At 61.7% G+C, this 12,539-nt stretch overlaps 1 protein-coding gene across 1 annotated transcript; it reads right to left on the bottom strand.

Moving 5' to 3' along the window:
- Window positions 1-10,771: 10,771 nt before the first annotated feature.
- PTF1A (pancreas associated transcription factor 1a) lies at window positions 10,772-11,702 on the bottom strand (the record flags this gene model as incomplete). The annotated part of the gene is made up of 2 exons (XM_082015228.1): window positions 10,772-10,974; window positions 11,078-11,702. 2 exons carry the CDS (start codon window positions 11,700-11,702, stop codon window positions 10,772-10,774), a joined length of 828 nt encoding a protein of 275 aa, XP_081871354.1.
- Between the last annotated feature and the right edge of the window lie 837 nt (window positions 11,703-12,539).

The following is a 12,539-nucleotide window of genomic DNA, read 5'->3' as shown; positions in this document are numbered from 1 at the left end:
TTCATTCAAACTTTGTCATTAAAATAGAAAGGCCTTTTGGTTGTGACCATACAAGCATAATAAATTGTATATGTTTGCGATACTGAATGAATCTTGCCCATATGCTGCACTGCAAGGCTACATGAATGAAGCATTTACCAAATCAGGCCCACCACATTAAACAGAAAAACAATCTTTATTCATGGTAACTTATCAGTTTCAATTAATCAACCTCAACAATAGAAATTCTGATGTGTTCAAGCAACTTGAAAGCAATAGGTCATCTCCAGGGCAGCCATGTTGTGTCTTTGTGCCTATGGTTTCAAACAAAGCAACATCTCCAATAAATGTACATCCCCACACACAGATGTGTGCCTATATGTGTATAAACATCCAGGCGCGGCGAGGGCCGTGGTATATACGTACGGCTGTACGTAGAAATGTTTATCTTTTTGTCATACAAAAAGTAATTGTTTTCTAGTATTTTTTTTTGGAGCTCTGCAAGTTTAAAGAAAAGAAATTTCCATTGGATGACCATCCTTTCATTTTCTCTGCTGCTATGTGAATAGCATTGTGCAAACCATTCCAATGGTATTGAAAAGGGGTAACCATTGGTTTGATTTGGTTACACGGTTTCGTAAAGAGCTCCCTCCCACTGCCTTAGGGTCTGTGAAAGGTCCGTGACCTGTTTAGAACTGCCAAGTGAAATGTCATGTCGCCCCTCCCAAATGGGAGTATCTGCATTCATTTGATCAGTATAAAAAATGATTGGGGATGGCGAGATCAGGGCTTTTGAATTGCAATTTATAGCAGTTTACAGAAATGCACATTGTTGGAAAAGAAAACATGGAAGTGTTTCTTTCTAAATTGCATTACCTGTGAAATGTCATTAGTCTTTTTAGGATATCGCATCCTATTTTTTATGATCTCAGAGAGAGACTTACTTACATTAAGAAGTTGGGTGTTTGCCTGAGACAGAAAGGCATACCGCGCTATACTGCGCTACCTATAGTTGCCTACTAGGTTTTGCCCTCAGCTGCTGGAGGAAATGTTTCCCGATTCCTCCCCGGGTTGTGCTTGCAGTTCTGCCGTCATCACTCGCCTCTATCGCGTATTTCATGAGATCTTCTCATTTTGGTGAAATGACACGAGGCTGCTGCTTTGCGGGAGGGTGGTTTGTTCATGTCCAGGGCTCAGCATCCTCCTACCTCCCGCCGAGTGCTTTGACCGCTGCCGCCTTGTCCGGGACGGATTCACTGAACGCTTAATTTGTTACCCTTGCAATTGTCTTCGCCGCAGTGCACCTTTAAAAAAAAAAAAAAAACAAAAAAATAAAACAGGAGGGAACGGCTACACTTATTTTAAACTCTCTGCCCTTAAATTTGTCGTCTCTCGCACGCCATTTACCCTGGGGGGGGGCTGCGCCCTTTATCCGCCGAGCCCGGTCCTTGGGAGAGCGGCGTACCGGGGTGCGCGGCGGCACCGGGCCGTGTCTCCCTGCCCCTCTCCCGCTCTCTGCCTGCCATCGGCCCCCGCACCTCTCGGCACTGCTGTGAGGTGCTGTGCACCGACGGGACAAGGCGAGGGGCAGCAGGGACCCCTCCCGACCCCGAAGGGGATGCTCTGGGAGCTGTGCGGGACAGAGAGAGGCGCTGGGGAGGGAAGAGCGGAGGGCACTGGGGCGGGGGGAGCGGGCTGTGACAGGTGAAAGCGAGGGGTGAAGGGGCCCCGGGTCTGACCGGGGCGGCAGGTCCCCTTAGCGGGGCTCGGGCTGGGCCCCGGGGACGGGCACGGGTGCTGGCGGCAGGGCCGACCGACGGGGCGGGCGGCTCAGGGCTGCTCCTCCTCCTTCAGGTGCCGGGACGGAGGGCGAAGCCGCAGGGTCTTCACAGACACCCTGCCATCGCCTCTCCCCCTCACCTGTTTGCCAGCAGCGCAGTAGGCAGCGGCTTGCTCTCACACAGCGCTCTGCCCCCCCCGGCCGGCCGCCGCGGCCTCCAGCCGGAGCAGGGTCGCCCTGGGACTTGCTTCCCGGGCCTAGACCATGCCTTTAGGAGCCCGGTGTTGCTCGCCTAAAGATGAAATCTCAATAAAATATACTCCCCGCCTCACCAAGAGCCTCCGGAGGCTGCACCGCTGCCGCGGGGGACCCGGGCAGGTCCTCGCAGGCACGGTGGGTGCTGCAAGGGCAGCGTGGGTCGTCCCTGTGTCCGTGTGTCCCTGCTTGGACTGATCCGGGAGCCAGAAAAGTTGAGGCGTCGCCATGCAAAAGTTTGACGCTATTTCCACGACTGTGCTCCCTGGGTCCCGGCCGAGATGCTCTTTGTAGCTGTCGCCCAAGGCTGAAACGTTTAAACGGGGCAGATAAATTATTAGGAGTAAAAGACTTGAGCGGCTTAATCGGGAAAAGCGGTCCTGGTTCCAACCAATGTCCGTACAATTGCACACTGCAGTCCACCATTATTCGAGCTTCATCTACTATGCACTATATACCACCGTCTCCAAAGGATTGTTGCCCTAGAAACTTGTTTTAAATCTCCAGCTATATATCAACACCTTGTTTTAGCAGTCCTTGGCTGAATTACAGTTACACAGTTTGGCGCTTCTTTCAAATTTCCTCCCATCAGTTTGGCCAAAGAAAGGAATTTTTCTCCTTTAGAAATGAATTGGCTTAATTAGTAAGTAGATTAATGGCAATTGCTGGTGAGTTGGTTTCCAGCAGAGTTTCACCAGAGAGGGTTAATCGGAGTCAGGTCTGGAATCTTTCCCAGAACTGGCTGCCAGCCATTTCCGTCAACCAATCAACCCCGTAAACAAACGCGCCATCCCCTGAAATAGAGTTTATTTCTTACTGTCATCCCGCCGGAGTCACTTCCCCAAACAGCCGCCACCTCGCAGTGGGCTTGAAATGGGTCGCCCTGAACTCGGGGCTGCTCATTTCCAGCTATTTCCCCAGCTACTTGGTGTTTCTCCGGCAAGAAAAGATTACTTGGTGCGCATCGGCATTCAATAAACATGTAACCTGCTTCCAGCAGCCTCCAGCTGAGATTTTGCTCTTCTAAGTCGCTGATAATTAGAGGCAAAAAAACAATTGACATAACAGGGCGATCCAAAACGCTTTTCCAAAGCCATTGCCTGAAACACGGGGCAAGCGAGAAAAAACGTCAGCATAGTCTTTGACATCTTTTTCAGCCTTTCCACTTATTTTTTTTCTATACCGATAAAACGCATTCATACTTCGACTTGCAGCTGCATTAGTCTTGCAAAAAAAAAAAAAAAAATCCCTGCTGAGAAATGCATATAATAGGAAAAACAGATCGGCTGGACAGCAGCGTAATTAATGCCAGAAAGGGCTGAGGCCGGTTTCATAGTTTGTCTTTTGAGGATATCAAGACGAGACCTGGTGAAAAATGACGCATGCTTTAACATTTCAGAAAGCTGGCAACTAGCAGCGCTCTCCTCCCCCTCCCGCCCCTCCTTCTTTTTTAACTTTATGCCTCTGAACAAAGGGGTCGGCAGAACTAGCTAGGTTGTAATGAGTTCTGTGTCCCTAGCACATTAAGTGCATCATGGAAACATATTGTATCGAAATAGTTTGGAGGAGAATACTGGGGATGAAAGAGAAAGGGTGCTTTGATCAGCTCCCTGGGGTCCTGAGTGCGCGCAGACCGACTTGCAAGGACTTATTCAGCTCCAGCGAGACACACTTACAACGCCATTCAAAGAAATTTGCATATCTGTAATTTATCACATTTGTCCCGAACATTTTTGCAAGGTAAATAAAAGTTGGCTGAATAAAAAATATCAATCATCACAGAGCGAGGGAGAGCGGGAGAAGGGCGAAGTGTTTGTTTAACCAGACTCCGTTTGGAAAACTTTGGCCGAACGCGGGGTAAAACGCACTCCGTCGCGTTTTGCACAGTTTATTTCAAGTCGGCGGCCGCGCGTGTGTCGTCGGCCGGAGCTCCGCGCCCCGGCCCGGCTCGGCCCGGCCCGGCTCCCGCCCCACAGGGCCCGGAGCTCCGGCGCTCCACGCACCCCCCGCGCAGCACCGCGCAGCGCCCCGTCCCCTCGGGCCGCGTCCCGGCCTCCGCCGGCCCCCGCGAGAACCCCTGGCAAAGTCCAAGGAGAGAAGGGGAAGGGTAAAAATATAACGTCGGGGAGGGCTCCCCCGAGGGCGCGGCGCCGGGCCGCCATCGACATCACCAACCGGCGGCGACCACACGGCCACCGGCATCTTCAACTTGACCTTGGCGAGGGCTCCGCGCCTTCGCCTCATCTGTCACCCGCGCCCGGTGACAGTGATGCATTTCACGGCATTGTCGGGGCAGGGCGCGGGGAGAGCCGTCGGGGACGGGACGGGCTGCCGGCGGAGCGGGCGCGGAGTCTCCGGGAAGTGGCGGGGAACAAAAGTCATAGCGAGAGGCCTGTGCGGCTAATTCCGTGAAAGGCGGGTCCCGGTCCGCCCCCGCGGGAAGGTCAGTCCCTCGGGCTGCGCTCCACCGAGAGGGGCCCGCAGGGCTCCGCGCAGGCTCCGGCCCCGCCGACCGCGCCGTCGGGGCGCACCCGCCGCCGCTCCTCACGCCGGCGGGCGCGCCCGGTCCTGATACGTCCCGAGGGCTCCGTGTTGTCCCTTTCTTCCAAAAACGCTGCCGGCCCGAGGCCACTGGTGACCGGCGGGCACCAGCGGGGCTGTCTGAGCCGCGCCGGGAGCCACAGGCGCGCTCCCCACAGGCCCATCTCGCCCCGGGACGATTCTCGCCTCTGAGGCGAGGGGCAGCTCCCCGTGGCCTTACCCGGTGGGGGCCGGCGCCGTCGGGGGTGCGTCCCAGGGGCGTCACCGCCCGCCATCCGTGGAGCAGCCGTCCGCCCCGAGGCCGAGCGACGGCTCCCGCCTGGGACATCGCTCTCCGCCGGGGCGGTGAGCGGCCGCCCCGAACCGACCCCGGTCCCCGGCGCACTCCGGAGGCAGGGTAGCCGTCGGGTCGCCCGGAGGAGACGTTTACCACGAGGGAAACCCGCCTCCGTCCGCCCCGCGGACGCCGAGTTCCGCGCCGAGGGCTTCCTCTCCGTCTGGCCCTCTCTCCGTGCCCCGTGGCGCCAAGAGGGCTCGGGGGCCCCGTCGATGCGCGGAGCGGCGGCGGCGGCGGCGTGTGCCCGCCCGTGCGGCCCCTCCGTGCTGCATCTCCTCGGGGAGTGGGCAGTCCCCGCCTGCGGGGGCCGCGGGCTTGAGCCACGCCGCTCCAAGCGGCGATCCCGGGGCGGGCAGGGTCGGGGGGACTGGGGCGCCCGTGGCCTGCCCCGGCCGGGAAGGGCCGGGCACGGGCAGAGCCGCCAGAGTCTCTCGGCGCGCCGGGGCCCCCCCACAGGGTGGCCGGAGAGGGGCGAGCGCGGTGGGGCCGGGCCTCCCTGGTCCTCTCCAAGCCGCTCGGCCCTGCGGGCCGCGCGGAGCGGGTGCCCGCGACAAGCGGGGGCCGGCGGCGGGCCGGGACGGCGGGCGGAGGCCAGGGGCGCGGGGCCGCGGCGGGCAGGAGGGCGGGCGCTGCCGCAGGGCCCCTCCGGAGGCCGGCCCCGCGCCGCCCGGCGGACCCCGCGTCCGTAGCCGCAGACCCGAGCGCTGTCTCGGCAGCCGGCGCCGCCGCCCCAGGGGCCGCCCGGGGGGAGCCCCGCTCCGCTCGGCGAGGCCGCTGCCAGACAGGGCCCGGAGGCGCGGCGCGGCGGCCCCTCGCGGGGCCCCCCCTGGGGCCGCCTCCGGCGCGGCCGTCGCGCCGGGGCGACCCCGCCGTCGTCCCCAGGGTCGCCGGGCGGCCGGGACCCCTCTTGGAGACCTCCATGCGCAACGCGGGCCGGCGGCGGGAGCGCCCCGCCGCCGCCGCCCCGCCGCCGCCCGCCGGGGCCCCGACGGCGGCGGGGGCGGCGGCCAGGAGCCGCCCCCGGCGCGCGGCCGCCCCGCCCGCCTCCTCCCGCAGTCGGCCGCGGCGCAGGGAGCGGCGGGGCGCACGCGCACCCGCGCGGGGTCCGGCCCCGCGGCGGGGCGCGCGACAGCGCGGGGCGCGGGGGCGGCGCGGGGCCGGGGCGCACGTGGGCGCGGGGCGGCGCGGGCGGCTGCGGCGGGAGGCGGGGGCCAAGGGGCGGACACCCCTCCGCGCCCGCCAGTGCGGCCCCGGGCGCCGCGGCGGCAGCGGCGCGCTCGTCCCCGCCGGGCGGTCTCCGGCGCGGCCAGCGGCGTCCGGGCGCGCCCCGCCTGCAGCCGGAGCCATTCATCCGCCGGCCCTTTGTTCGCCCTGAGAGAAACGCCGTGAATTGGAAGAAATGACAATATTTCGTATCTGCTCGCCCGGCCAGGAGAAGGGCCCTTGAGCCTGGCAAAAATCAGGCGGATCATTCATCGTGCCACCCCGCACCTGTGGGCTTGGCATTGAAAACCCCGCGGACCTCTTCCTATTAAACTTAATTATTCCCCCAAGGCGCACAATGGTTGAAATGGAGCAGGTTGGAGTCTGTTTATTGGTCGTAAATGTTTTTCTGAAGATCTTCTGAATCTCATTGTTAGCTCGTTGTTTGAGGCTGCCCTCTTTCTTTCAGACGAGAGTAGCCTTGGACTTTTCAATTTTCAATCGTAACATCTGCTTAATCGTACGGATCAAAATATGGAGACACAAAACATATGTAATGGTTGATTTGTTAAATCCTGGTAATGAGTTATTAACAAGGGAAAACAATAGGGCAGGATGGTGAGAGCCTTATGGTAACAGAGTCACTTTATGTAACGCCTGACGTTTCCCTTCTTGATAAATGGAACTAAGGTCTGAGCGCCAGGTGATAGCAAGAAAATCAATGTCTTTAGGGGCCGGCACCGAGACTTTTTTTCTATGTGAAAAATTAGGAGACATAAAATTTAATTGGCTGATCAGGGGAGAGCAGTGGTCTTAAGTTTAATTGCCAGTAGGCTTAGCGAGGGAGACAAAACAAGATTTGGGCCTGTTTGTTTGCTTGCATCCCAGCGCCGAGTCCAAGTGTATCGTTGAAAATGTGTTTTATTATAACACATGTCATGCTTTACAGTTCCCATATTGTGTAAAGACAATAGTTAATGGTACATTAAAGACAAGCAAACCATGCCAACACGTCTTGGACACATTGTAAGGGCCTCTCTCTTTGCTCGCTTTAGGCAGCTGCAGTCCAGGACCCAGAAGCACAAAAAGAACAAGTTTGAAATACCAGGTGCATCCGAGAGAACCACGACAGGGATTGATATGTTATAGCCCAGGACATGAACCTAGCAATAAAGATATCATTGCGATTGTTTGCGGCTTCCACGCCATGTAAAGCCGGAGGCGCTGGAGCAGGCTGCTTTCTGGCAGCGGAGGCTCTGCCTCCCCGGGCTCCCCCGGCGCCCTCCGCCAAACCCGAGCACCTGTTGGCCAGACCCCGGCCCCGTCGTGGGAATCGCCTCCCGCCCACGCTTCCAGGTCTCGGCAGCGCGGTTTGTTGTGGAGTTATTTAGGAGCATTCCCACCGGCTGCGGGGTGCTTTGGAAAGCGGGAGGTTTACCCGGGGACACTCAACTGGTGTTTGTTCGACCTCGCAGCTGGTACTCGGTGCCAGCGAGATGTGCGTGAATGAAAGAGGGGTGAGAGCCCGGGCCGGGAGGGCTTCACGCCCCGCGCCTCGCAGGGTCTGCCGGCAGATGAGAGGCCCTGGGAACCGCGGCGGGACAGGTTCACAGTGCCCACGGCCGCCCCTGCCTGCGCGCAGCGCGGCTGAGGGGCTCGCTCGCCTCCCGGCCCCTCGCTGCCTGGGCTGGTGCCTCCAGGCGTCCCGGCTCGGGCGGGGCTTTCGCTCGTGCTCTGTTTTTTTTCTTTTTTTTTGTTGTTGTTGTTTGTTAATTAGAGATGGTCCCTTTCGGACAATTAAATTCTGCTTTCACCTGGAGCATCACGAGTGATGCCGGTCCCGGCAGGACAGCATCAGCCTGCACACCCAGAGCCCGCACCTCCCTCCTGGGAGCCTGCGGGAGGCGAGCCGTCTGCAAGTGCCTCTGATACCCCCTCACCCCAAGCGGACCTGGGGATTTCACCCCTTTTGTTCTCTCCTGCCCCACTTTGCAGCTCCAGCCTCCGCGGGGATGCGGGAGGGGGGAGGGCCTTACCCGTCTCCCCGGAGCGCCGTCGAGGCAGCGCGGCCGCTGAGGGGCAGCCCCCGCAGGGGCCGGTGGGGGTCTCAAGCGGGCAGCGGGAGCTCCGGATGCGGGGCTGGGGCGGCGGGGAGCCGCTGCCTGGGGGCACTCCGGAGGGCAGGGCTGGAAGGTGCAGCGACCGCCGCGATCCCCCCGCTCACGGCCGCGAGGAGGAGCGGGGCCAGGCGGCTGGAACGGGGGCTGCGCGGCTGTCAGTCACGCCTTGCCCCACGCTGGTCTTCACCGCGCCCAGCCGCGCTCCCCACCAGTAAACCCCCCCCCCCAAAGCTGCCGCCGCAAAAGCTGCAAACGGGGCTTGCGGGAGCCGTCAGGTCCCGCCGGGTCCCTCCGGGCCGGGGGACCTGCACGGGCCCTTTCCTCCTGCTCTGTGCAGCGGGATTTTGTGGCAGGAGCGCGGCGCTGGGGTGAATGGATGATGAGTCAGTCAAAAGGAGCTGTCAGTCTCTTTGAAGATTGCGTTTAAAGGGACTTGCCAAGTCAAGACGGGAGAGTGACAAGATAGAGACCCTGGTGTTTTACATGCGAAGGCCGGCTCTTCCGCTTCATCTGCACCATACTAAAGGATGTGTTGAAGCATTGAATCACAAAAAAAAAAAAAAAAAAAGTGGCACGCCAAAGAAAAGGTGCCACATAACAATGATTGTAGTGTTTTAATTGTGGGGGACCGCATCGCCAAAGCCAACTGAGACGGACAGGGCTATAGACAGAAGGAAACGGTACAACACTTCCATAACTTATAATTAAGCTGAAGTCCGACTAACATTTGACTTTCTAATGAGTGTAATGAGATTACATGCCTGATGGAAGCATTTGTGCAAAAGCCACTTTCTGTGTTTAATGAGGTCCTAATACAGGACAAGATCGAATTATAGGTCGGCTCTTTTTCTCGCTCGAAGAGCCCCGTTTAAGTTCAATGACACCGGTGCCGCCCGCCTCCCGCCCGCTGCCCGACGGGGCGAGGCTCGCAGCCGGACAGCCCCGGGCTCGCACGAAAAACGAGCAAGAAAATAAGCGAAGGGCCCCTCCCCGCCCCCGGCCCAGCCTCGGCGTGTTTGTGTGGGTAAGTAGCTCCTCTAATTGCTATTGGAATAGATCCATGCCATCCGCGCTAGGGAACTAAATGTGTCTAACTAGGTTAATGCAATTAGCATGCATGCAACATATTGCGCCCACTTTGCGGCAGCTTTGAAAAAAAAAAAACCCACAAGTGAGAGAGGAGAGATGTAGAGTATATGATGAGTAATAATTGCACCTTGGCTCACCCGGGCCGTTCCCATCCGCCTGGGCAGAGCGCAGGGACAGCTCTGCTCCGGCCGTCGTCCGGGACGGGCATCTGGGGCTCTCCCGGGGGCCGAGCCGTCGGGGCTGAGTCGCGGGTGCCACGGGAAAATCAGCACCTGCGGCGCCGGGCCGAGCCCCCAGCCCCGGGCCGAGCCCCCCGCCGCCTTCGGTAGCACTTGCGGCCCCCCCGGCCCGTCCGCCCCCTCCCCACGCCCCCGGGCAGGTGCAGCCCGGGCCCCCCGGCAGCCGGGCACGCCGAGCTGGGGCTGCCAGAGCCACTCTGCCACCAGTTGCACGATGGCTTCGCCACCCCCCGCCACCCCCTTTCCAGCGGCATCCCCAGGGCGAGGGGGGCGGGGGCTGCTTTGCGGGCGCGGCCGATGCGCGGTCTACGGAAGGCTGGGGGCAGCCCGGCAGAGCTCCAGCGCGGAGCCACGCACACGCGGGGGCCAAGCCTGCCCGGCCCCCAGCCTGGTGGGTATCCGTCCCCCCCGCCCCATCCCCGCCGGCCCTTTTGGGAAGAGCTTTGTCCGGCTCTGGGTAGGGCGCCCATCCCCGTGGCGTCGGGGCCGGGAGAACAAGGCGGGGGGGATGGGGGAGACACCCTCGCAAGGTTGGTGTTTCGGGACTGGGGTCTTTCGGCTGGAAATCAGAAGCAGAGCAGAGGCACTGAAAGGAGGGGACCTCCTAGAGACAAAGGCATCAGTTGGAAACACTTCAGGAGAGGACGTCAAAAGGGGTGGAGAGGAGGGGAAAGTGTCCCCCCGCCCGTCCCCGTCCCCCCGGGCTGTATAAGAGCGGCCCGAGGCGGCGGTGGGGCAGAGCTGTGCCGAACCCTGGGCGGAGGCTGCCGGCGGGCCCGTGCTCCAGCCCCGCAGGGCCCTGGAGCTTCCCTCGCCTGCCCGGGCACCGGAGCGGGGGCTCGCTGCAGGGCTCTGCGGGATGCGGCGGGGCTCTCGGCAGCCGCCTCCCACAAATACGCGGCTCCGCAAGGTACAGTCCGGGTTTATTATTAACACAGGAAGAGTCCACGTGCGGCAATAAATTATTTTCACAGGTTCTGGCATTATTTTTTTTTCCCCAAAAAAGGTGCTGGTGGAATAAAACTATTGCATATCTTAAAAAAAAATCAGGATAAATTATATAAATTATACATTCAAAACAGACGATTCTACCTCATTATCACTACACCGTAATAAATAGATAAATAAAGTTGATTGCCCTTAGAGTCTGAATCTTAAATTACATTTACAATATAGGTCTCTACATACAGCATGTACAGGACGGGGCGGGGGCCACCCGCGCGGCACCTCACGCCACGAAGTCGAAGGGGGGCTCGTTCTCGATGTCGTTGAGGGAGGGTTTGTTGTTCACCTTCCGCGGATCCTCGGGGGTCCACACTTTGGCTGTCCGGATGATGTTTTGTTCCTTGAGTTGCTTTTCATCAGTCCACGACAGCGAGTGACCGGCCAGAGGGGGGAGTCCGTAGTCGGGGTCGCTCGGGGAGGGAGACCCTGGAGGGTAGGGGAGGGGGGAGAAAGGCAGAGCGGTTATTGCTGGGGCCGGCATTGCTGCGGAGCGCCGGGCCGGACCGCACCGGGCCGGGCCGCCACTTACTTGTGCCGCGGTGGCAGATGATGATTTTCTTGGGCTGGCTGGGGCTCTCGCTGCCGGCGCTGCGCAGTGGCAGGTCGGACTGCACCAGCTCGCTGAGGAAGTTGATGTAGCCGATGGCCAGGCGCAGCGTGTCCACCTTGGAGAGCCGCTTCTCGTAGGGCAGGGTGGGGATGTGCGAGCGCAGCCCCTCGAAGGCGTCGTTGATGGACTGCATCCGTCGCCGCTCCCGCACGTTGGCGGCCTGCCGGAGCTGCTGCAGCTCCGCCTCGGAGCGCACCCGCCGCCGCCGTTTGGCCGAGCCCAGCGTCTGCAGCCGCCCCCCAGGGGAGAGCAGCCCACCGCCCGCCGCCCCGCAGCACTCGTAGGCGAAGCCGGGTGAGGCGGGCGACGGCGGGAAGGCGGCGGCCGGCGCCGGGCAGCGATAGCCGCCCTCGGGATCGCCGCCGTCGCGGTAGTACTCCTGCAGCTGCCGGCTGAGGAAGTCCACCTCCGGCTCCAGCAGCCCGTCGGCGGCCAGCGCGTCCCGTGGGGGCGGCTCGGGGAAGAAGTCCTCCTCGTCGAAGTAGGGGGGCGAGGAGAAGGCGTCCAGCCCCCCGGGGAAGTGCTCCAGCAGCACGGTCTCCATGCTGCGCCCGGCCCCGGCGGGGACGGGACGGGACGGGGGCGGGACGGGATGGGACGGGGCGGGGGGGGGGGGGCAGCCCCGCCGGGACGCGCCTCCAGCCGCTCCCGCCGGCCCGCTCGCCGAGCCGCCCCGGCGGCGGCGGGGCCCCCGCCCCTCCCTGCCCTGCCCTCCCCGCCCCTGGGTGGCCGGGAGGCCGGGCCGGTGCCGCCGCTCTCCGGGGAGGAGGCCGGAGCCGGCTGGCGCGGCGGGCCGGCACGCGAGGAGTCTTATAACGACATCCCCGGGCGCGTGCCGCTGACCGTCGCCGCCAGCCAATCAGCGCGCGCCGGGGCGGGCGGGGGGGGGCAGGGCCCCCCCACCGGGGGGACACGGCGGCGTCTCCCGCCAGCCGAGGGGCGGCGCCGCGCAGGGACCGGGGCGGACGGGACCCGACGGTCTGTCCGGGCCGGCCCCGGAGCCCGGGGAGCGGCTCGGACCGGCGCTCGCCGCTCGTCGGGCGCGCAGCCCAGCTCTGCCCGGCGACCCTCCCCACAAACCGCTGCCCGGAACGCGCGAGTCGGCAACAACCTGCTTAGCCTCCCCCCGGGGCTACCGGGGGGGCCAGCCCGGCGCATCTGCCCGCCCGGCGCTTTTCCCGCTCCCCCGGGGCCGCCAGCCGCCGGCAGAGCCCCCGTCGGAGCGGGCGTAGGGCGGATGGATGGCGCGGGGTTTCTCGCGGCGTTTGAAATGAATGCGATTCTATCTAACAGCAAAAGAAAGCCCGTCAGCTCCTTGCGTCCGGCCGTGCACCAATTTTGACCGCATCGGGCCCGGTTGCGTTTTTCCTTTTCCCACTCC

Source organism: Phaethon aethereus (genome assembly GCF_964289735.1).
Source record: "Phaethon aethereus genome assembly, chromosome: 2".
Taxonomy (NCBI): Eukaryota; Metazoa; Chordata; class Aves; order Phaethontiformes; family Phaethontidae; genus Phaethon; species Phaethon aethereus.
This window is presented reverse-complemented; position numbering and strand designations above follow the sequence as displayed.